Source organism: Arvicanthis niloticus, chromosome 20 (assembly GCF_011762505.2).
Source record: "Arvicanthis niloticus isolate mArvNil1 chromosome 20, mArvNil1.pat.X, whole genome shotgun sequence".
In the NCBI taxonomy this organism is placed as follows: domain Eukaryota; kingdom Metazoa; phylum Chordata; class Mammalia; order Rodentia; family Muridae; genus Arvicanthis; species Arvicanthis niloticus.
This window is the reverse complement of record NC_047677.1, coordinates 27,146,908-27,172,399: the sequence shown is the minus strand read 5'-3', so window position 1 is coordinate 27,172,399 and position 25,492 is coordinate 27,146,908. Positions and strand designations below refer to the sequence as shown.

The following is a 25,492-nucleotide window of genomic DNA, read 5'->3' as shown; positions in this document are numbered from 1 at the left end:
CACAAGGATCAAAGGTGTGCGTCGCTGTGCAGTTTTTACCTAATAGTATATAAATGAATTCTAAGACTACTGCTAGGAAAGAAACACATGAGTACTGACGCCAGTGTGGGAATGTTGGCTCCAGAATAAAAAAATTATCCTAAGCCAAATTTCAGTAAAATAATTTTATTTCCTAACACAGTAAACATGTACATCCAGTAGGCGTCCGTCCACCTCCACACAGATGACTTCCAGGCCCACGGCTTCGAGAGCTTATGTTTAGTCAAAGCTGTCTTGGCTGAGATGTGAGTGGTCTAGCTGGCTAACCTGAAGATACTGAACCAGTCACAGCAGAATCTACTTCATTAGGTGAGCTACAGAAATTCAGAGCCTTGAAAAGCTTCTACACTTTGCATCTAATGCTTCCAGGTGAGCAGGATGCAGCCGCATCAGCTCGTGTTCCAGAGGAATCTCATCAGTTCTTCTGGTGATGGAACCATTTATCCACTGTATCCAGAAAAAAAAAAAAAAAAGAAAAAAGAAAAAAGAAAAACAAATTAGAATCTCTGTTAAAACTCCCAAATTATCAACATGTAATGAAGAGATGGCACTCAGCACGGCGTTTACCCTGCGCCTTCCTACTCCTTTCTCTCCCTTCCTGTTTGGAAATGTGGTCTCATGTAGTCCCCGCTGCCAAACTTTGGGACACCAGGGATTAAGGGCAAGCACTACCATGTCTGCTTGAATTTTTTAAAGTGGCAGAGCCCTTTTCTCACCAGAAGAAATTTAGAGATTCCTTTTTCTCTCTTTTGTTTCTTTTTCAACAGGATCTTGCTCTGTAACCCAGACTGGCCTTCAGCCTGTGATCCTCCAGCCTCAGGTTCCAGAGTGCTGGGATTGTAGGTATGCACCTGCCACAGAAAGTTCTAAGATCTAAAGAGGGGTCTGGTGTTTGGATGAGAATGTAGAACACAGCCCAAGCGGGGTCCCTCCCACAGTGTCCACGTGGAATCTGAGGGGCCAGGGTCATAGAATGTGCCCTAAAAAAGGAAAGAAGGAAAAAGGAAAGGTGGGGTGCAGTGTCCGTCCCTCACATAGGCACTGCGGAACCTTAGCAAAACTAGCATGGCCTGCCAAGGGAAATAAAGGCAAGCACAAAAGGCCGATCCTATGTGTGGAACTGTAGAGCGTGGTTGCCAGGGGCAGAGGGCACCCAGGGCAGCTTGATGGGAAGAGGAAAGGTGCTGACCAACAGGCACAGCGCTGATGTCAGCTCAGAGCAAAGAGCTTTATGCGCTTATTTAATGGAATGGTAACTATGGTAATAATAACACACTGCCTATGAATTTCTCCTTCCTGCTGCTGGGGATGAACACAGGTCCTCAGGCAAGTTATGCACACACTCTTCTCAACCTACCCTCCTGGTCCTGGTATATATTTCAAAGTGGCTACAACTCTAGATTTTAAAGGTTTGCCCACAAATAAGTATATAAGGTGATAGATTTCCAAATTTTAAACGCATATCAAAACAACTTATACCTACAACTATTTGTCAAGTAAAAAAATATAATTTGCATACAGACACATCACTCTACCATGACTGTTGTGCATTCAGGTCTTACCATCTGTCGGTAGTGAGCAGGCAGATTCACATGGCGGTGGCAACTACAATGAAACATTCAAATATTAACATGGAGTCCTACCCAAAGAGGACTAAGTGCATACTGGCAGAATTGGGAAACAATGCCAACAGGGGACTGTCCCAGTTTTTGGCTCTAAAAATAACTTACAGGAACAATGGAGGGTGTGATCTGCTAAGAGGTCAATATAGACAATTTGTTCAATACAATATTTCAATTTTTAAAAAGCAGAATTCCTTAATTTTATGTGCGTGGATATTTTGCCTGTGTATGCGCACCACATACATTCCTGGTGGCTGTTGGGTTAGAGTCAGATCCCCTGGAACTAGAGTTATGAATGGTTTAAACCAATGCAGGGATGCTGGGAACTGAACCCTGGTCCTGTGGAGGACCAAGAAGTCCTCTTAACTGATTAGCCGTTTTTCCAGTCCCTGTAAACAAGTCTCTTAGTGACACACACACAAAAAAATGTTTTTGAAATAAATGAAACCCAGCACTCATGTATCATGATTCCATTTTCCCTAGCCACACCCCATTCTCTCTCTCTCTCTCTCTCTTTTTTTTTTTTGGAAACAGGGTTTCGAGGTATGCCGGGGCTAGCACAGAGCTCTTAGCAATCCTTCTGACTCCACATCCGGAGCCTGTACTTCTCACTGTCAGGACTCAGGTGGAAACAAAGATGAACCTAAATGCTGAGGCTCATCAAGGCCCTTTCCTCACCGCTGAGGAAACTGTGGGAACTCAGCTCATTTTCTTCTGTTTGCCAGTTTTGATGAGATAAATGAAAATGTTTTTTCTTAAAAAGAAAAGATTTATTTTTATTTTCTGTCTGTGTTTTGCTACATATATATCTGTACTCCATGTGCATATAAGTGCCCAGATTGGCCTTGGAGCCAGAGTTACAGGTGATTGGTTGTAAGGATCTAATTGGGTGCTGGGAACAACCTGGTTCCTCTGCAAAAGCAGCAAGTGGTCTTAACCACTGAGCCATCTGTCCAGCCCCATAAATGAAAATAATTTTTAAATGATCTAGTTCAATCTTTTCTAAGTCCAAATGAAATCATTAAAAACAGCACAGAGGCCAAGTGTGGCACACACTCACACCACTGATGCCAGCACTCGGCACGCAGAGGTAGGCAGAGCTGTCATTTCAAAGCCAGCTACAACTACTCAAAAAACTGGAGAGATGGCTCAGTGGTTAAGAGCACTGACTGCTCTTCCAGAGGTCCTGAGTTCAATTCCCAGCAACCACATGGTGGCTCACAGCCATCTGTAATGGGATCCAATGCCCTCTTCTGGTGTGTCTCAAGACAGCTACAGTGTGTTCATATACATGCAATAATTCCCATAAGAGCAAGGTGCTGCTGGAGGGGATGCTGTACTTCCTGAGCAGAGTTCTGTACTATCTATCATCTGTTAGCATCAAGTGAGCATACATAAAGTGTGCTAACTCTCCTGGCTTAGCTCCACATAAGTCAACGAGCTTCCTATGTGGTGGCTTGTAGGAGATGGTTTGACAGTGATGGCTTCCTAGGCTACTAAGTACACTGCATCCATCACTCTGGTAAGTGCACTGTGCAGTCATCAGTCTGGTAAGTACACTGTACGTCCATACTCTGGTAAGTGCACTGTGCATCCATCACTCTGGTAAGCACACTGTGCGTCCATCACACTGGTAAGCACACTGTGCGTCTATCACTCCAGTAAGTACACTGTGCAATCATCAGTCTGATAAGTACACTGTGTGTCCACACTCTGGTAAGTACACTGTTCAGTCATCACTCTGGTAAGTACACTGTGACGTCACACTCTGGGTTTTACAAGTTATCTACTCTGCTGTTGGTTGACTTTGGGGTAACCGGTACCAACCAGTCCTCAGTTTTCCCCTCAATTGTCTATCTGTGTTCAGAGTTCTGACCTTCAGATGTCACACAGTAATTTTCACATGAAAGACACTCAAATGCTTGTTGCAACAAGTATTTCTTCCCTTGGTGCACCCTATCTACCGCTCAGTCCCCCAGTCATTTCAAAGCAAGCATTACATACAGCATCCACGATGGCTTTGGCAGCGTCAGGATCACACTTGAAGGGGCTCTCCGACACTGTGGTGTTCATGCTAGTGAAGGAAATGAACATAGTCAGGACACAAACAAACAATAGAGCCTTCTCATCATTTTAAAAAACTAAGTTGAGCCTGGTGGTGGTAGTATACACCTTTAATCCCAGCATTTGGGGGGCTGCAGGAGATGCAGGGCGCAGTTAGATCTTAGAGTTAGAGAAAAACCTGGTCCCAGGATAGTCAGGGATACACACAGAAACCCTGTCTTGAGGGAAGAAAAACAAAAACAAACACAAAAAACACTAATGATGATGACCATAGACCAGATGCTGGAGTTTTTGTTTTTTGTTTGTCTGGGGGAGACAAGGTCTCACTATGTAGCCCAGAACTCACAAGAGAATATGGGGACTGAAGGTGCATGCCACCATGCCTGGACCAGATAGCATTTAAATTTGGTTTCACTGAAAGCATTCTCATCCATCCTACATTCTGATTGTTTATTTTGGGAGGTACAGATGCTTTTGTTGATTTATTTCACATCTCTCACTTTAGACTTAAGAATCTGACACCAAGTCTTCTGTAGTACTCACTAAAATATCAGACAAACACAAATTAAAATCTGTAACATCTTTCCTAATTCTGAATAAAAAAAAAAATGAAGCTAACAAATAAAAAAACCTGCTCTCATCAGTGTTAGTGAAACTTGTAAAATAAATACTCCTCACAGGATGAAAAATACTTCAAGAGAAAACAGCTAAAAACTTCAAAGAACTCAGAGACCTTGACAGAAGTTAGGACCCTACAAAGATATTCTCCATTAAAACCAGCAAACGGTTGGAAGCAATCAATGATTACCAATAGGAATGATGAAAAATGGCTTCTGGACAGCATAGACTGCTAAGGCCTGGGTAACTGTTACCTGGACAGCCTGCTATTATAAGGAAACTTTCTCACATGTTTCTGCTATTACTGGGAAACTCTCTAATGCCAAGACTGTTTACATATTCTGTTATGTTCTGTGCCCTTGGAAGCCAGTCACAATAGAAGTCAGTAGAACTGTTTTGTTAAGTCAGTAGAACTGTGCCAGGCAGTAGTGGCGCATGCCTTTAATCCCAGCACTTGGGAGGCAGAGGCAGGCGGATTTCTGCATTCGAGGTCAGCCTGGTCTACAGAGTGAGTTCCAGGACAGCCAGAACTACACAGAGAAACCCTGTAAAAAGTCAGTAGAACTGTTTTGTATAATTACCCAAAATAAGCTTGGACCAGAACCAACTGCCCAATAGCACTTCCTGCACCTATGTATAAGCTTTTATGGTATACGCTACCCCTGTAACAGTCCCTAACATAAGAGACACCTGTACCAGTGTAAGAAATTATTTGGAATGGACTTCCATTGTGAGTAGTGGTCTAGTAAAGACCAAGGCCTCCCTGGAAACTGACATCCTACTTGGTAGAAAGAGACATGTATGTGGGTAACTGACATCCTGGTTGGCAAGTTAAGACATGAATGTTAGACAAGTCCCATCCTGATAGATAAGTTGACATGAATATTAGACAAGGCAAGTCCCCTGCCACAACTGAATACCTCAACCAATGGGCGCAAGATAACTGTACAACTAAGATTTGTTCCTAAGGAAATCAATCCCCTATCCCTAAATCCTGATTGGGGAAATAACCTGGCACAGATGTTTGTGGATTTGGGCTTAAGAACCCTGTAGGATCTTAACTCAGGGTCATGGTTCAGTTCCTGAATCCAGACCATGGCCCTGGTTGACCAGTCCTGTCTGACTGAAATCAGTTTTCAGTGTTGGTGTGGTTTGTAGGTGATTCCTGAACCTCAACAGGATTAATAGACAGACATGGAGTATTGTACAATGTAAAAGGCAAACACTTATTTCTCAGTACTCAGGAGCAGAGGCAGGAGATCTCAGTGAGTTTGAGGCCAGCCTGGTCTACCGAGCTTGTTCCAGGATACTAAAGCTACACAGAGAAACCTGGCTCAAAAAGCAGAAAAAGAAAGAAAAGAAAAGAAATAGATAAGGAAAAAAACCATTAATTTTTTTTTTTGTATTTACTTGTATGCAGCTGGGATCTTGCATGCATCAGGAAATTAGCCAACTAGTGCTAATTCTCAACCCTCCTAAAATTGTGGAGTTTTTCTTTAGATTTGTTTTATGTACACGAATACACTGTAGCTGTCTTCAGATACACCAGAAGGGGGCATTGGATCCCATTACAGATGGTTGTGAGCCACCACGTGGTTGCTGGAAATTGAACTCAGGACCTCTGGAAGAGCAGTCAGTGCTCTTAACCACTGAGCCATCTCTCCAGCCCTTACAATTATATTTTATTATTTGAGACAGGGGCCTCTTATAGCCCAAGCTGGCCTCAAATTGGCTATAAACTAAGAATGACCTCGACCTTCAGATACTTGTCTGATTGCTGGAATTGCAAGTACAAGCTGTGATCCCTGACTTATGCAACATCGGGGGTGGACTCTAGGGCTCTGTGCATTCCAGGCAAGTACTGCATGCACCCAGCTACTCTCAACCTTAGTCTGAAAAAGCTGACTTTTAAACTTAGGACTAAGACCGTGTATTTTCCAGCAACTAAACTTCTTCCTAGCTTTCCCACAGTGAGTTAATGTTAATCTGTCTTTTTTTCTTTTCTTTTTATTTTTTTGGCTCTCTATCAAAGATATATTTGAATTCTTAGTCATCAGGGAGTGGCAGTATTTGAGAAATATTAGGGGATGTGGCTTATTGGGGTAGGTGTGGCCTTATTGGAGGAAGGGTTGGCCCAGTTCTCTCTTGGCCTGTGGATCAGAATGTAGCTCTCAGCTCTTGTTCCAATGCCACATGTGCTACCATGATGATAGTGGACCTCTGAAACTATAAGCAAGCCCCCAGCTACATATTTCCTTTTATAATGATAAAAGTTGTCTTGGTTATTGTGTTTCTTCAGAGCAGTAAAACAGTGACTTAAGACAAATAACCTATTTATAAATTATGACTAATTAAGGCCTTTTAAATCCTTTAAAAACATTTATCCTCTCTCTCTCTCTCTCTCTCTCTCTCTCTCTCTCTCACTATTATTACGAGTGGGAGTAAGTTCAGTGAGCATGAGATCCTGGTGTGGCAAAGACTGTGTTATTCAGAGCAGTTAGTACAATTAATAAACACTGATCCCCAAAGAGCTTGGGGATTCGTTGGATTACTGGTCCACAGGGAGATGGACAAAACCTGACTGGAACGCAGCCAGTTGTGCTTTCTGGGAAATGAAGCCACAGCCACTGAGGTGTGGTATGTGCTGTCCCACCAACTCTAAGAACCATGGAGGAGGACACTAGCCTCCCACCCTTCAGACACACAGGGTCCCCTGTTCTCTGAGCTAGCTTCCATTTCTCTGGAACTGTTTTCAAACAGTCTGCATAAAGCAGTGCTGCTGGTCCTCCAGGCAATCTGAAGAGAAGCTGCCAGACTCCATCCCAGCCCGGCTCACACACTGCTTATTCATATCTGAGACAGCAATGCACACACCATTATGTAACATGCCCTGATGCTATGTCACCCAGTGAATGTAATTTGTATTTGTTAACGAGGATTTTATTTTCATTATTTTTGATTATGTGTCTCTGCATGTGGGCATATGCATGTGAGGGCAGGTGCCAGGGGAGGCCACAAGTGTCAGATCCTGTGAAACTGGAATTTGGCAGTTACAGGCCACCAGAGGTCCTGGGACGCCAACGCGAAGAGCACCAAGGCTGTTCGCACTCCAGCCCCTGAGAGAGGACCTTATGGGCAGTTCTAAGTTGCCGATGGATAAACATGAGTAGAAACTAGCAGATCAGTTTTTATTTTACTTATTTGTTAAGAAAGGAAGGGTCTCACTATGTAGCCTTGGTTGGCCTGGAACGTGCTGTGTAGACCATCTACCTGGAACTCAATAAACCTGCCTGCCTTTGCCTCGCTATTGTGTGGAATAAAGGTATGTACTACCATGCCCAGCTTGCTTTATTTATTTATTTATGTGTGTGTGTGTGTGTGTGTGTGCGCGCGCGCGTGTGCACGTGCACATCTGGAAATGCTTATGCGATGGCATATAAGTGAGTCAGAGGTAAACTTGTGGAGTTCTCAGCGCTGGGACTCTGATCATCAGGCTTGTGCTGCAAACGATTTATCCAACTGAATCATCTTATAGCACTACACTAACTCTTTCTAGCTTTTTTCCTACATGAATCCAAGCGTATACAGAGGCAGGCAGGCATGGGATTAACTTAGTATACCTGTGAGTCTAGTGTATAGTGTATGCACCCCCGTTCTTGCTAATAATGTATTGGCAACCTAGCTACTTTATGTTTGAGCACTGTGTATACACAACCGTCTGTGAAAATGACACCTAACTGTTGTCTAACTTTCTCTGCCCCTAACAAGTATTAAATAGAGAGTCTGTATTCAAGTATATTTCCAATGTATCCTACATTAAGAATGGAAAAGCAATTTGTCTTGAACTGGTTTTGGTTGCTGGGGGTGGGGGAGAACTGTGTCCTCTAATAACCTTTTAGGGAGAATCCCTTAGCATCTTACGACTATGCATAATTAGTCATGCACAGGATTGTGGGAAGGAATATGCCCCAACAGGAAAAGATACACCCTAATCTATCAAGACAGAGTAATCTCTTTCTAATCTCTACCACAGCTCCACTCCGGACAGACGTACTTTACTATTTCTGCAAATCTGTATGCATCCTTGTTTTATTTAGATCTTTGAGTAAGAGCAAAGGATTCTGGAAACACCTGCTCTATCCTTACCACTGGTAACATTACAATCCATTAAATGTTTGCGGTAAGCTGGTCTGCTGTGTGTTAAAGGCACAGAAAAAGAGCTAACACTTACCAGCTGATTCCTTTCCCGTCTGTTTTCTTAGTCACTAATGCTTTCCAATAATCATGGGTGTTTTTAATAATGTCAACTGCAAACTCCTGTAATTTGAAGACAGGCATTAGGATAGTATATAAGGTCTCTTCTTACTGCTTCCATTTCCCCAAACTAGATTTTTTTGAGTTGGGAAGCAATTTAACCAAAGGAAGTTTTGTCTAAAAAGGAAGATATATCTCTTTAATATAAATAAAAGACCAAGACTATCTTGCATCTTTAGAATCTTCTTTCATGGGTAATTTTGGGGGATTGAGCCTAGGGTCTTACACATACTACACAAGCACTTAGACATACACGGAAGCGTATCATCAGATGGAAACAACATAGTAAAATGCTAAGACTCAATACAGTGCTCTAAAGCTACAGTTTTAAAGGATACATTACCTTGTCTTTAAATTCTGCATTGAATGCAAACTCATTTTCTGGTTTTCCATCGGGAACCTTATACCTTCTAAACCAATCAACGGTAGCTTCTAAGTAGCCGGGTTTCAGCCGTTCAACATCAGAAATATCTAAGGAGAGAACCAACACATTACATGATGAGTAAAGTATTTAGGCATTTGACAAAAATATCAAGAGATACAGAGAAAATTATAAAGAAGCCCAAGATAATATTAGAGCCCAGAAGAAAACACTTAAAAATTTAAAAAAATTCATCCTGCATCTTTGACATTAAGAACTGAAGACAGCGATCAAGCCTGAGGAAGAGAAGTAAGTGGAGCTGCATCATCAAACCGGTTTGGCAGCTTGTGGCATAAGTATAAGCGTATAAGATACTCAAAAAAGGCAAGTTGAGGCTGTATGTCAAAGGCTGGAACTCCAATTATACACCAAAAAAAAACCCCAAGAAAAGTGGACACAATTGATACCCTTTCAAGTACAGTCAGGGCTACACAGAGAAATCCTGTCTCAAAAAGCAAAACAAACAAACAGGCCAGGAGTGGTGGCACACATTTTTAATCCTAGCAGTTGGGGGGCAGAGGCACATGGATCCCTGCTGAGTACAAAGCCAGCTTGGACTGCAGAGTTCCAGGACAGCCAGGGCTACACAGAGAACTCATGCCTCAATAGTAACAATAACAGTAACTGATTGGCTTATTCTGCAGCACTGGGGTCAAAGCAAGGGCCCTGAACAAGCGAGGGGAGCACTCTTCATGGCGCTAACTGCCTAACCAGTGAGCAACACTTTCAATTCAAGTGGACCACTTGACACCGTGGGCATTCTAAGTCACAAAATTCCTGCTCCACACAAGCAAGACAAGTACCAAGAGGTCAAGGGGAGGTATGGTGGCATGTAGCTGTAATTCCAGCATTCAAGGACGCTGAAGCTGTTGGATATAGAGTTCAAGGCTAGCCCTGGCTACAAAGCAATACAAAACCTACAACAAAAGAGGGACACGCTGAGACTAGCACAGTCACGTAAATTTCTTGGCAGTTTGTCTGCATGAGAGATTTCTTACTGTCCTTGGCTTCGTATTTGTTCTTTATGTGATCTCCTGGGTATTTATCTGTTCTGGGTTACAACGTAAAGTGTCTGTGTGCCTGACAGATGCTCACTGTTCACTGCCATTTCTGTTTGTCTGTTTGTTAGGTTTTTGGAACAGTGTTTCCCTGTGTGGTCCTGGTTGTCCTGGAACTCATGCTAAAGACCAGGCTAGCCTGGAACTCAGAGAGACCTGCCTGTCTCTGCCTCCCCAGTGCTGGGAATAAAGGAGTGTGCCATCACCGACTGGCATTAGCTTTTTGAAATCGTCATAACTGGTGTTACCTTTACCCAGCAACTGGGTTAGAGACAATCAGATTTCTATAAATTCAAGGCCAGCACGGTGTACCCAAGGAGTTCCAGAACAGCAAGGGCTACAGACAAATACCCTCTCTCAACACCAACAAGAGTATTAGAAGACTCCATTTCCAGGCTTCCCATTTCCTTACCATTATAATTGGCTGCGTCTGGATCGTCCACATTAATGGCAATGACCTTCCAGTCGGTCTCACCCTCGTCGATCATGGCCAGTATGCCCAGGACCTTCACCCTGATTATCTCACCTCTGGCACACACCTGGGAAACAGCCAGAGTCAGCACAAGCGGTGTTACAGAACGAAAGCTCAGGGTTTCTATCTTGGGGATGGCAACAAGTAAGAAAGAGGGGTGTGTGTGTGTGTGTGTGTGTGTGTGTACGTGTAGACTTAATAGACTTGAGTAAAGCTTTTTTTTTTTTTAATACTTTTATTGCCAAGAATAATGATGGCACACACTTTTAATCCTTATATTAGGGAAGCAGAGGTATATGAATTTCTGTGAGTTCAAGGCCAGACAGCATGGACTATGCAGTGAGACCCTGTCTCAGACACGTACCTACACATTCACACACACATATACAAAGTGTGATGGAGGTGGGCAATTGTACACGTGCACTTGCACTGCATGCTTGTGGAGGTCACTGGACAGCTCTGTCAAGTCAGTTCCTCCCCCCCCATCCCCCCACCCCGCCTCTTTTGATTTTTTTGAGACAAGATTTCTCTGTGTAGCCCTGGCTGTCCTAGGACTCACTCTGTAGACCAAGCTGGCTTTGAACTCAGAGATCTGCTGCCTCTGTCTTTCAAGTGCTGGGATTAAAAGCTTCTGCCACTACCCTCTACTCTGCATTCTTTAAAAAATAAAAATTTAATTTTTAGGTGTATGTTCTGCCTACATGCATGCACATGTACTATGTGTTTGTGTTGTGCCTGCAGAGGCCAGAAGAGGGAGTCAGATCCACTAGAACTGAAGTTACAGACAGTTGTAAACTGTCAAATGGGTTCTGGGAACTGCACTCAGGTCCTCTGTAAGAGCAGCCAGGGTTCTTAACTGCAGAGCCGTTTGTTTTGCACCAGACCTTCATCTATGCGCCCTAACTAAGAAAACAGCAGCACAGTTCAGGGGATTTAGCCATTTCTACACCGTCTTTGACTGTGCTAAATCAGGCCTCTATAATTTGTTTTAGACACACCTGTGCTATGCTTTGTTTGTAGAAGCCACTGAATTAAGCTAGTCATGTGTCTTTACAGTTTTCACATGCCTAGCAGACCGAGGCACTGGGGTTAATCCTCAGAACCACAACAAAACAGAAATTCTGACTTAAGAATCTAACCACATGGATTTGGTTGAGCTCTTGAGTTTTCGAACAGCAGAGCACTCGATAGAAGAATCCCCACCTACACCTCTTGCATCAGGAGAACCTGGCTGGAGTCGTTCAGGGATGGTCCCAAATCCTTCAGGAGGCCTGACTATTCACCAGTGCTCACAGTTCATCCACACTGATTTTCAAAATAGGGAAAATTCAACTTCATTACCTTGCTTCCAATTTCACAAACGTCAATTGGGTCATTGTCACCACAGCAGCCGGTGTGCTTGTCACTGTGCCCAGGGTCTTCCCACGTCTAAAACAAAGCAAGGGTTAGATCGCAGCACTCTGATACCGGCTGCTAACCAAGTGCAACACCCCAGCAGGTCTGCTGAAAAAATAGAGACCTGCTGTTTCTAAAGCTGTTACAGGCTGGATATATGTGATGGTGCATGCCTTAGAACCCTGCACAGCCAAGGCAAAGGCAGGTGGATCTCGGATTTCAAGGCCAACTTGGTCTACAAGTTCCATGACAGCCAAGGCTACATAGGCTCTGGGGGGTTGGGAGGTGAGGAAACAAACAAACAAACAACTTTACAATTCCCATGTAAGAACTTTTACCTATACAGAAGAATTTTAATTACATGTTGGAGCTTCTATTATGCATATAATGCTAAGCTAAATGTAAGCCTCAGAACAGAGAATGAAACTGGGTGTGTTAATATATGCCTTTGATCCCAGGAGACAGCCACAGGCAGATCCCTAGGAGTTCCAGGCTAGCCAAGACTACACAGTGAGGTCCTGACTCAAAAACCAAAAGAAGAAAATGATCCTACTACGAACAGATAAGTCATATGATGGTGCATGTCTGCAATCCCAGCACGTGGAAACTAAGGCAGGATCCCAAGTTCCAGGCTACAGAGGTCTGACTAAGCCACACACAAAGACCCTGGTGCCTCAAACAGTAAGGGTGGAGGTTGGGGGAGTGTAACTCAGTTGGAAAGCATTTGCCTAGCATGTGCAAGGCCCTGAATCTGAGCACTGGAAAAAGAAAAACATGTTGATTAGCTGCTCTGGGTACTTAGTAGATCTATCTCCTATCAGCTGGAGCCGCCTCATCACAGATTTCTACAACCCAGAGAGCCTGGAAAGGAAGTGATAACCTCTGACGGTGAACGCATCATTGCTGGCTGAGCACCAAGGCTGAAAAGCTTAAATTACTGCCTTTCTCTCTTTGCTAAACTGCAGGCCAGAGGCTCGGTAGAGCATCTCACAAAGAACTTATCAAGTGTGCTGCTGGCTGCTGGATTTAAATTGCAGCTGTTGTTAGGTTCTTTTATTCCTCAGCAGAACACACATGACTTGGATTTACTTGCCTATTCAGCTAGAGGAAAAAGATCAAAGTGAATGGGAATAAAGCAAGACTGCTTCCAACACTAGGAAGGCAAGAGTCAGCCCAGAGAAGAGCTCGGCACTGTCCCCCACAGGGACCACACATCAAAGCCAAATACCAAATCAACTGAGTGCAGAATGAAGTGCTGTAATTGGGGCAGACAAATGACTCTGTGATTACCCAACAAACTAGACAAGTCTGACCTACATTTTAATAACTTATGGCCTTTCACAAAGACTCCACTTAATATCACCTAATGATGAATAGAGAACAAACCATTACCCACAGGAAAAACTAAATTGGACACATGTTAAGTGTCACAGGATCAAATGTATGTCCTTTACTAATAACAGACACAAATCTTTTTTTTTCCCCTGATTTTTTGAGATAGGATTTTTCTGTGTAGCCCTAGGTAGTCTTTGAACTCAAAGATCTGCCTGCCTCTGTCTCTGAGTGCTGGGATTAAACCCCGGCACCCCCACTGTCTGAAGTCTAATGACTCGACATCCAAAAATTAAGAACCATCCTACTATTTGCTTGAGATGGAGAGGAAAACAAGGTTTCAGCTGTTTAAGAGAGAAGCCCCTCCTTATCCTGCCACAAAGCTTCTGACCTCAAGAAGAACCAAGCCTTCGTGTAACCGGCAGTAAGAATTCGAGTGGGCAGAAAGATATTAAGGGCTCTTTTCTTCCAAACAACTGTCCAGGTTGAGTGTGATTTACGTCTCAGAGGAACAGAGGGAGACGGGTGTGTCTGCACCTCCATCTGGTGTGGGCTTCTTTGGCAACAAGGGTCTTGCTAAAGCTAAACTCCCAGCTCTCCATCGTGCTTCAGCCTCTGGAATGCTGAGTGTGCAGGTGGAGGTGATATCTGCGTAGAAGTCAACACTTGTGTTGTTAAATTCCACTGTAAAATTGTCCTTTTTTGCATGTGTTAACGTGTGTGGGCATATGTGCCATTAAGGCCAGAGGACAGCCTGGAGGAGTGAGTTCCCTCCTGCCATGGGACCTTGGAACTCAGGTTGCCAAGTGTCTGGCAGGCACCTCAACTGCCCAGTCACCTCTCTGGCACTGGCTGTATTTTTCAGAGACAAGCTCTTACTATGTAGATGTGGCCGTCCTAGAACTGGCTATGTAGGCCAGAGTTTCCTCCAATTTATGTCACTTCTCCTACAGGTTGGGATAACAGGAGTGTGCCCCCGGGCCTGGCCAGAAACCAAGGCTTTAAGCACCAAGGCTCCCTCTTCTCACGAGACTGCCTACTAAATCTAAGAATGTACAGTCTGGAGTCTACAATGAATCCATAGGGGAAAAACATTTTAGAAAATCTGAGTTTAAACATAGACATATTCCTTTTAGTTAACCTTGGAAATCAATCATTAAACTAAAATTATCCTGCTCAATGCTCTTCTGCTCAATGCTACATTTACGCTTGATCAAAAGTGAGTTAATCTTTATTAAGCTAATAATAAAAAAAAAGTCCACATACCTGAGGGATGGCGCCGTAGTTCCAGATATACCCTTTATAAGGGAACAGATTGGCAACATAGCGGAGTTTTCCCTTTTTCACGTCTTGCTTAATTGGGTTTAAAGGGTCCTTTGTCGCAATCTGAAATGAAATGCCAGATGGTTGTGCATGCGACACTATTGGATACGGATCCGAGAAAACAAATTCCATAGGTATGTCCCTGTTATCCCTCCTTCAGAATTTGTTTCATCCTTAACATGTAGAGAACTGAACTAAAGGCTCCTATGACAGCTGTTATGCACAACAACGCTCGAGAAGAGAAAAATAACATTCACTAATTCCAGGAAACAAGAAGATGAGCTGGAGTAGATACCAGCATTCCAGAGGAAAGACGCTGTGCTGGCAAGACGGCCACAGAGCAGACCTGCCTGAGCTTGCTCCCTAGGTAGCCTGCAAGTGGTCCTCTATTCCCCACAAACAGCCACACATACATACAAGGTGAACTTTTATAAATTATTAAACAAATAATTGTAATTAAAAAAACAACAAGAGTTTTGAATGCCTGTAATCAATCGCAGCCATCAGGAGGCAGAGGCAGGCAAATCCTGTAAAGTAGAGGCCAGTCTGGTCTACACAGTGAGTTCTAAGACAGCTGACTACATAGGGAGACCCTGTCTCAAAACTAAAAACTCCACGTGATGCAAAGTAAGGATCGGTTATGACAGGCAGCCATGCTACTTTCTGCCATCAGAGAAACAAACCTCAGCAAAGGCCACCAACAGGGCTCCTCCTGCTGAGACCCTCGGGAGCAGAGAGCTCTGGTTGTGGCCACACAAGCCGGAGGGAGGCCCCAGCACTTGGGAGGCTGAGGCAAGATGAGGGAAAGAAAGGAGTTCAAGGCCAGCCTGGGCTACACAGCGACACCTTACCTCAATGAGACAAAAAGAGAGAAAGAGAATCGAACATTGACATGCAGCTTTGGGGCCATGAGAAGCAGTGGCCGGGACAAGCAGAGGCCTGGGGAAGCAGCCTGGAACATATGTTTTGGCAGCACAGGAAGGAATAAGGTGACATGGAGCAGAGAAAAGGCCGGCTGGCAGGGGAGGCAGGAAGCCAGAAGTCTGGACACTTCTCATCATTAAACAAATCAGTCTGGCTGGATAAAAAATGAATTAACCTGCTCGGGGCTGGCTAGAGGGCTCAGCAGTAAGAGAGCTTGCTGCTCACAGAGAGGAAGCCGGTTCAGTTCCAACAGCACGCTGGGCAGTTCACAACCACTTGTAACTTGTGCTGCAGCAGATCCTGCACACTACAGGGCCCCACAGGTACCTCAATGTGTGTGGCACACTCAGACCCACACAGACAAAATGAATAAGAATATAGAAATGTGTCATAAAGATAACTGAGACGCCAAGTCTGATGATCTCTTACCTCCATTTTTGCATTTGACCAGCGTGGAACCTCAACCACCATGTGGAACACGTCCTGGAACGACAGAGAAGGTGAGTCAAGCACAACGCCTCCAGCCTCTCTTCCTCTGAAGTTAAACCATCAACTCTTCCAGACAATTGAAGTTAAGGAAGTTTCAACAAAATGCAGAGGGGGGTGGGCGGGTGTGTGTGTGTGTGTGTGTGTGTGTGTGTGTGTGTGTGTGTGATGGCAAACAGACAGAACACAGTAGAATCAAGGCATGGGTGCATGGTTACCCACAACATGCAATTCTCTAAACTTTCTTCTTTTAAATTTTCCATAATACGGTATCTGGGAGCTTCTCAAAAGAACCTTTCCAGAAAGGAGGATTGTTTTTAAATAGACGTAAGACAATTCTCCCTGGAAATGGCTGTCTTCAGGAAAGCCACCAAAGGTTGCTGCCATTCCCTGCAGTGTCCTGGAACTGCACAGAGGTGCTCTGTAAGACACACGCAAGCCAACCGAACACCTGCTTCAGCTTCAACACCAAACATTAATCAGCCAGATTACCAACCTGATTCTCCAAATTTGGCTGTTTTCCAAAGTCCTTCCAGAAAGAACCGGGGCTTGACATTAATGGTAAGACTACTCCCTAATATTCTAACTGGTGGGGATTCTAGTGTAATCATTTTAAACCAACTCCTGCATTCACAGGCAAAAATCCCTAGGAGCCAGCAGTTTAAAAACACACACATCCAGGCAAAGATAGATTTGACAAAGGTTCCTGGACTGAAACTGAACATCAATTTGTCCAAACTGATTTTTATCATGAAATAAGCCTTTGCACGAAGAGTTTCAACTCACAGCCTTCACAAGGGCACAAACCAATCTGCTACTGCTCTTTTTTTTTTTTTAAAAGCATATCTTTCATCCAGATAGGGTACACATTTAGAACCCCAGCATAACAGAAGCAGGAACAGGAGAATCATGAGTTGATAGCTTTCTTGAAGCACACTAAAAAAGAGTTTTAAAAAAGAAAGGAAAGGGGGCTGGGGAGATGGCTCTGCGGTTAAGAGCACTGACTGCTCTTCCAGAGGTCCTGAGTTCAATTCCCAGCAAGTCCATGGTGGCTGAAAACCATTTGTAATGGGATCTGATGTCCTCTTCTGGTGTGTCTGAAGAAAGCAATGGTGTACACAAATACATAAAATAAATAAATAAACCTTAAAAAAAATGTTAAAAAAAAAAGAGAAAGAAGCAAATATTCATTTCCAGCAGCAATATTCCAGAGATCCACAAGGTGGCGGTGTTGCAACATGAAAGATTAAATGGGGGCGTGGAATCAAGGAACTTGGTTGGTAATTTTCTTTTCTTTTTCCTTTGGCCCCAAGAAATGACATCTAATGCCTGGACACTGCAAATACCTGTGATCTCAGCACTTAGGAGGTAAAGGTAGAAGGCTCAGAAGACCAGCCTCTTAGACATAGTAAGCTCAAGGTTAGTCTGGGCTTCTTGAGACCCTCTCTTAAAACATAGAAAGTGAAACCACAGGATGACAGCAGGTAGCAGGGTGTGAACCTGTGACAGATGGTGTGAACCTGTGACAGACGATGGGAGCAGCAGAGCAAAGCAAGGATCAGCTCGAGCTGAATCACCGGGAACAACCCTGAACACTTTAGAAATGAAAGGACAAAGGACACACAGACTCTACAAGTGCTTACTACTGCAAACCTGTAAACACAGAAAAGAAAAAACTCAGAAGGAAGGAAAATGCCCTCAGAAAAATGCTAAGAAAAGAATTCTACGGAACTGGAGAGATGGCTCAGAGGTTAAGAGCACTGACTGATCTTCCAGAGGTCCTGAGTTCAATTCCCAGCAATGGCTCACAATCATCTGTAATGGGATCTGATGCTCTCTTCTAGTGTATCTGACAACAGCTACAGTGTGCTCATATGTATAAAATAAGTTTTAAAAAAATCTGCTAATGTTCAAAAGCAAAATGAATTTTTAAAAGCTGGGATGCAGCTCAGCTGCTGGTAGGCTTGACATGCAAAAGACCTGGGGTCTATCCCCAGCCCTGGACAACCCAGCATGGTGCACATGCCTATAATCCCTCAACTTTGGAAGTAGAGGCAGGAGCATCAGGAATTGACAGTCATCCATGGTTATAGGTAGGAGCCAGCCTGGGCTACATGAGAGCCTGTCTCAGAAAGAAAACTGAAGATAACTGAGGTGTGGAAGTTGGCAGTGTGCTAGCCCAGCATGCATGAAGGCCTGGGTTGGACTCTTAGTGGTTCGCAAAGCAGGCGTGGTAGTCCACAGCTGAGCTCCAGCACCCAGGAAGCAGAGGCAGCTGCAGTCATCCTCAGCTACATGGCAAATTCAGGGCAGCACAGTCTACAAGAGACCCTGGCTCAGAAATAAACAGACACTGCCCCACCTAACTTCAGAGTCTGAACACTTTGTCAGAAGAGCTCACAGTGTATTTATTTATAAGGACACGCTCCTGCCCAATGACAACACTCGTCTTGTTTTGAGATAGGAGTTTTGCTATGTAGTCCCAGCTTTAAACTCAATCTCAGCCTCCGGAGTGCTGGGACTAGGGAAGGCGTCACCCCACTCAGCCTGACAATAGTGCTCTCAAAAAAGTACAAAAAAAAAAAAAAAAAAGAACCGGGCTTCAACATTGCTCACTGAGTGACAAGGGACTTTAACCCCCCTCTTCCATCCCTGAGGACATACTCTAAGAAGTTACAAGTAAACAGAAGACTGGAGAAGTGCTCACTGGTCACTCTTCCCAAGTGATAGCTCACAAACATCAGTAACTCCAGTCCCAGGGCATCTTCTAACCTCCAGGGAGGCACCAGGCACACATAAATAGTGCTCAGACATACATGCAGGCAAACACTTGTACACATTTTTTTTAATTAAAAAAAATTCTGAATTATTCTGTCTATAACTGAGCGTGTAACTGAGAAAAATAAATACATTGGTCAAAGCTGTCACACCACTTCCACATCTAGAGGTGTAGCTTACAGCAAGCGACTCCTGTGACTGCCATGTCTGCTGCTAGTCTTTCAGAGTACTAAATAGATTTGTCTTCTTCTTCAAAAAAAAATTAATTCAACCAAAGAAAATGTGATATACACCAAGGGGAAGACTGCTGCTCAACAAATAGTATTAGGAGTCAGTGTTTGTATGTGTTGTTTAAAACAACAACACATAAAAAAAACAACAACAACAACAACCAAATACACACCAAAGGTCCAGCAATACAAGAGTTGAGTATTCCCTTATCCAAAATGTTTGGACCGGGGCTGGTGGGATGGCTCCTGGGACAAAAGTGCTTTCCAGCAAGCATGACAACTCGAGTTCAATCCTTGGAACCCATATGGTAAAAGAGAACTGATTTCTACAAACTGTCTCTGGCTTGTGCATCTGCAGCATGGGGTGGACATTCCCTATGCAGACACACTCCCTTAAATATTCGTAAAACTGGTCAGGCCCATACATGTTTCCAATTTCAGAGATCCTTAGGCTGATATAATCCCATAGGCTCTGCTGGGCGAGCACATTTATCCAGTAATCCAAAACGCTCTGCAACCTGAGACTGTGTGTTCGGTTTAGGGATGCTGGGGGGGTGGGGGGTGGGGTGTCCTGAGATTAAAGCATTCACTTCGGCCACTCAAACTCACTCCTGTAGTTGGAAATAGGCATCGGCACCCAGGAAAAAAAGCGACTTAATCCGCCATGTCACCTAAAAACAGCCACCTGTTTCCTCTTCAGAAACGCTACAGAATGACTGAAATTTGGTGAGATACTCTAACCATACCTTTTATTGCTTCTTCTTTACCAATCTAGCAAGATTTTGGGTTTTCAGTTGTCAAACCTCCCAATGATTTGTAGTGCCTAAACATTTAAGCATCAGTCTATCTAATTAATAGCTTGACTTTTGCCAGGCAGTGGTGGGGCACGCCTTTAATCCCAGCATTTGGGAGGCAGAGGCAGGTGGATTTCTGAGTTCGAGGCCAGCCTGGTCTACACAGAGTAAGTTCCAGGACAGCCAGGGCTACACAGAGAAACCCTGTCTCGAAACCCCACGCCCCCCCCCCCCCCAAAAAAAAGCTTGACTTTTTTTTTTCTCAACAGAAGAAAAGATACAGCTTCAGATTTATACGTGCCCCATCAGGAGGCAGGAAAAAAGAGTCAGTACTAGTATTTACTAGTATTAGCACTGAAGACACGGCCCAGAGAAATACCACGCTTGTAAATTATAGTATTGAGTTATGGTAGGTGAGCATCTTAAGACCTGGGTGTGGTGTATGCCTATAATCCTGGCAGAAGGAAATTAAAACTCAAGGAGCTGAGCCAGGGGTATCAGTAGTGTGAGGTCAACTTTCACTGCACAGAATAGGTCTTACCAAATTGCCTCTAATCCTTGCTCCTCAGGAGGCTGCGGCAGTAAGATGGTGAGATCAAAGCCTGCCTGGCTACATGTGCAGAATGAGTTCTTGCTACTCAATAAGATTCTGTCTCCAAAATAAAAACAGGGCTGGGAGTTGTGTTCATCACCCCAGGTTCAACTATCAATAACAAGAGGGAATAAAACTGAGAAATGATGTTTTGTGGGACATCCAAGACTCCACTCCCTCTTCCGGAGTGTCCTGAGGCTGCTCCAAGTGCACAGCTGTGGTAACCCTTGGCTGTCCAACCACTTGTGAACATGGAACCCAGCTCCGTATCGACATACATACTTCCCTCCTCAGCACACCAGCGCGCCCATGGACATACCATTAGGAAACCCATTCTCCCTGATTCCTACCACTTCCTAACGCAGAATATCCTAAAGTACTAGCGTGAAGCACACTGCAGTATGATGGGCAGTCTATTAAGCCATAGGACATAATTCAAGCCAACCCAACAAGACAGTTCAACTGGGAAGAACTCAGCAAGTCATATCAACTGTCAGGAAATCATAAGATCAGAGAACCCGAGTAAACACAACTGCGAGGCTCCCATAGGAAGGCATGTCCAATTAGAGGCCCTTCCTGCAACTGCAGCACGTAATAGGCTTTGTTTGCTTCATTGTCTCCAAAGCGGGTCCTGGGTCAGACAGGATCCTCTGAAGCTACCTATAGACTGGATTTCTTGATAGAGCTCGGTGTCAGAACTCTATAGTACACTTTCTGGTAGGAATACAACTGATAGGAATGTATTTATCTATTTCTCTCATTTTTAACTTAAAGAAGTTATTGTGTGTATATGATGTGTGTGTGCACGTGCACATGCATACACACGCATAGACACATGTGTAGCAGTCGAGTCCCTCCTTCCAGGGTTAAGTGGTTTTTTTTGTTTTGTTTTTTTTTTTTGGTTTGGTTTTCTGACCCACTGCACCAGCCTGATGGGGTCTATTTCTAGCTAAGGGAACAGTAATGCTATGAGCATGAAGTGAAGATTTCAACCTGACAATATTATTCCGTGTGCTAGGGAATCCAGATGGACTAGTTATCGACAGTGCGCTACGGGTCAATGAGGGCAGAGCCGACCCAGCAGGCAAAGGTGCTTGGATCCACGTCTACCAACCAGCGTTTGATTAGAAGAACCAGCTCCCGTGTGCGATCTTCTGATCTACACACACTCCACTGCCCCCAATAAGCAAATAAATAAAAAGAAGTTTGTCGGCATATGCAACTTTTCTAAACTCAAAGCGCTTTGCCTTTAATGTGACTCAAAATTCCTAAAAGAAGGGGCTGGAGACATGGCTCAGTGGTTAAGAGCACTGACTTCTCTTCCAGAGGATCTGAGTTCAATTCCCAGCAACCACATATTTATATAAAGCTTTTTTCCTAAGAAAGTAAGGATTCTTACTCATTTGTGGTAAATCCACACCAATCTGTGCTAAGTTAGATTTCTACAGTTGGCTGGTGCATACAAGAACAGACATTTCTTTTCAAGGCCGTGTACTTACCTTTCTTAACACTGTTTGCAAACTCACTGACCCACTAAAAATACTGAGTTTTCTTGTACTTACTGAGTTTACTTTTAACGATTAATAAACATCCCACATTAAAAATTCTGTGCTACATGGTTTATTTTAAACCATTAATGAAGTCAGAAGGCTTCAGCTCCATACACACATACAATGTGACACACTCACACATGCACAAAAAGGCAGCTTCAAAACTTCTGCCTCTAGTCCTCTCCTAATTTATAATCCAATGATCTGATTCAATACTGGCTTGTTAGCTGCTCAATGAGCCTTTAACTGAAAGCTCAGGAGGCATTTCAAGTTTATAGAGATTAAGAAAACTCAATATTTACAACTAAGAATATGATTAAAAAGACCGTGTTTGCTGGACATGGTGGTGTGACTTTAATTCCAGCACTCCAGAGGCAGAGGCAGGCGGGCGGATCTCTGAGTTCAAGACCAGAGTGAGTTCCAGATCTCAAAAAAAGCAAGGGGGGAGGGGAGGGGAACGACCATTTTTGAATGGCAGGGATTCTTACCTTGTCCGCATAAATTGGAACATCATGAAATGGAGAAATATACTGCCCTTTCTCATTTTCTGTAAAATAAGAAAAGCTATTGTGACTGGTTACATTTCCAAATGCACAAAATACACATTTCTTCTTCTTCTTCTTCTTCTTTTTTTTTTTTTGGTTTTTTGAGACAGGGTTTCTCTGTGTAGTCCTGGCTGTCCCAGAACTCACTCTGTAGACCAGGCTGGCCTCGAACTCAGAAATCCGCCTGCCTCTGCTTCCCAAGTGCTGGGATTAAAGGCGTGCGCTACCACTGCCCGGCAAATACACACTTCTTAACAGCAACATTTTATTCCTATACCATAAAACAAGAACAAATAAACATCAACGGGCTGACGATAAAGGACAGTGATAAAACAATTCTCCTGGCACAGGTGAAGCCCATGGTTCACTCCTCCTCATACTGGAGGGGAAAACAAAACAAAACAAAACGTGGGAAACCAATTTTCCAGCTGAGCCTGGTAACTGCATGCCTGCAAACTCAGCAACCGGGAAGATCAGGAGTTCAAGGTCATACCTGTCCACACAGTCAGGCTGGAGCCAACCAACCTAGGTCAGGCTACAGGAGACCCTGTCTCAAAAATACTGAAAACCAAACAGAAACAAAACAAAAACCAGCACCCAGGAGGCCAAGGCAGAAGGACTCTGAGACTTTGAAGTCAGCTTGGTCCACATCGGAGGCACTTCTACCTCAGCCAGGGCGACAGAGAGGCGCCGTTTAAAACAGCTAGAACATAGTTTGCAGTGCTGACCCTCTTGGGGGCCAGGTTTTCATCCTATGTGCCGTTTCTGCTTTACACTGGGTGTTACTTCCTATTGTGAGTGCAAGGACTTAGCTGAATTCCTTCCACCTCCAGCCTTGCAGAGCTTACTATATAAAAGATGATCAAATGGCTTTTGACTGATCTTATTTCAGTTAACTGCTTACAGAACTTTGATGAAGTACCTGCAGGAAAAGAAAGGGACCCACCAACTTACTATCTTAGGAATTCACACACTGTTTCAGGTGACACTTCAGACCTACTTCAGTACTGTGACTTTCCTTCAGAATGATCTAGTCACAATGACATATCCTCTATCTTCTAGAACTATCATACCTGAAAAGTAATTCTAGTCCAATTTGGTGGCATATGCCTGTTATCTGAGCTTTGAAGAGCTGGAGGCAGGGGGATCAAGAATTCAAGGTCATTCTTTGGCTATACAGTGAGTCTGAGGCCAACCTAGGCTACATACATAAGACCCTGCCTCAAAAAATAAGCCAGGTGTGGTGGTGCAGGCCTTTAATAAAGGGTTTCTCTGTGTAGCCCTGGCTATTCTGAAACTCACTCCATAGAACAGGCTGGCCTCGAACTCACAGATCTGCCCTTGTCTGCCTCCAGAATGCTGGGATTTTAAGTTTATTTTGTGTAGGGCTGAATGCATAGCTGTCCTTGGCTCAAACTGAACTTTTGTCTGTTTTAAAGAGATTGGAAAATGTAACATTATTAAGAAAAAATATTAATATTAAGAATGGATGCTGTCAGGTGTGGAGCTTGAACCTATTCATATCCTAGTATCTGGGAGGTTGAAGACAATTCCCAATGACCCAAAGGGTCACTCTAAAGGACACTGATAAATTCTGAAGCTAACATTATTTCTATGACGAAGTTCCTACATTCTGCCCTTAATGCCTTTAATCCCAGCACTTGGGAGGCAGAGGCAGGCGGATTTCTGAGTTCGAGGCCAGCCTGGTCTACAGAGTGAGTTCCGGGACAGCCAGGACTACACAGAGAAACCCTGTCTCAAAAAACCAAAAAAAACCAAAAAAAAAAAAAAAAAAAAAAAGGCCCACCCTTCCTGGATCTTCCCTGTTGGTTTACTCTTCATTAGACATATGCTTAGGAGTTCACTGTCCGTTTTGCTCCAAACCAGACTTGTATTTGCTAGGCACTCTCTATTCATTCTTTCAGGAATGTCAATTACCTTTGAGATTCTCGCCCATCCCTTCCGATTAAACATAAAGAGATTACAAACTGGAAGGGTCTTTGCTAACAGCATCGAAAGCCTGTTAGCACCATGAATGTACACCTAAAAGCTAAGAGCTTCCAGGAGAAACCCAGGTAGCTTGCAAGTACCTACAAGGAAAAGGTGACAACGTGGATCGACTCCACCTTTCCGAGTGCAGGGCGGGGGTGGGGGTTTAACTTGTACGTCCAGCCTCGGGTCCCTGCATTCAGGTTAACCTGGCTGTTCTCCCTCCGGGTCCTCAGCTGGACGTCACCCGTTTGCCTGGGGAGGCAAAGCTTTCAGAGAGCACTCCCGGCCATCAGTGCTTCAGTGAAGCCTCACCAGACACGAGGCTAGAGCCGGGAAGACCTGGGCCTCAGTTTCCCATCTCTAGAACACCGGGGAGGACTCAATCCTGTTCGGCACAGAATTAAGGTCTTGAGGCAATCTCTGTCCTCCATCCCGCGATCCTGAGGACAATCCTCTTAGGCGGTCTGTATCACCTCGGGACACCTTCTAAGGGTGACTCAGTGATTTCCTTTCCCACGTGGCCCAAGTTCGAATGTGTGGAGGGAGCGCTCGCGGTGGGCACTGGGATAGCGGCCCTCGCTGGTCCCGCCCGTCCACCCGCCCGAGGGGAAGGGGACGCGCCCGCCCGCTGGTTCCGAGTGTCTGGAATGAATGGGCGACCGGGCCCTGGGTCCCCGTCACTCACTGATGAAGACGCGGTACTCGAGGGTGAAGGGCGCGGCGCGCTCCTCGCTACTGAAGCCGCTCATGGTGTCCGAGATGCGCCGCCGCCGCTGCCGCCGCTGCACAGCTACACAACCACACAGCCCAGACCCGGGGCGGCTGTACCCAGGAGAAAGCCCGCGCCTGCGCACCACGAGCTGGCCCCGCTGGTCACCGGCGGCGTGCCTTTAACGCGCGGGGCTCGCCTTGCATCCTGCCCCGCCCCGCCCACCCGCGCAGG

General features: G+C 44.5%; 1 protein-coding gene across 2 annotated transcripts; it reads right to left on the bottom strand.

Moving 5' to 3' along the window:
- Positions 1–149: 149 nt before the first annotated feature.
- Ppa1 (inorganic pyrophosphatase 1) lies at positions 150–25,492 on the bottom strand. 2 transcript variants are annotated; one of them, XM_034524819.2, is made up of 11 exons: positions 25,235–25,492; positions 22,501–22,559; positions 16,012–16,065; positions 14,602–14,721; positions 11,950–12,036; positions 10,549–10,675; positions 9,001–9,128; positions 8,575–8,660; positions 3,666–3,735; positions 1,602–1,644; positions 150–486 (listed from the first exon to the last, which is right to left on the bottom strand). In XM_034524819.2, the coding sequence occupies exons 1-11, from the start codon at positions 25,296–25,298 to the stop codon at positions 455–457; spliced, it is 870 nt and encodes a 289-aa protein (XP_034380710.1). In that variant the 5' UTR covers positions 25,299–25,492; the 3' UTR covers positions 150–454. The 2 variants fall into 2 exon arrangements, with proteins under 2 accessions (XP_034380710.1, XP_076773191.1); XM_076917076.1 differs by lacking the exon at positions 11,950–12,036 and having other exon boundaries at positions 25,235–25,458.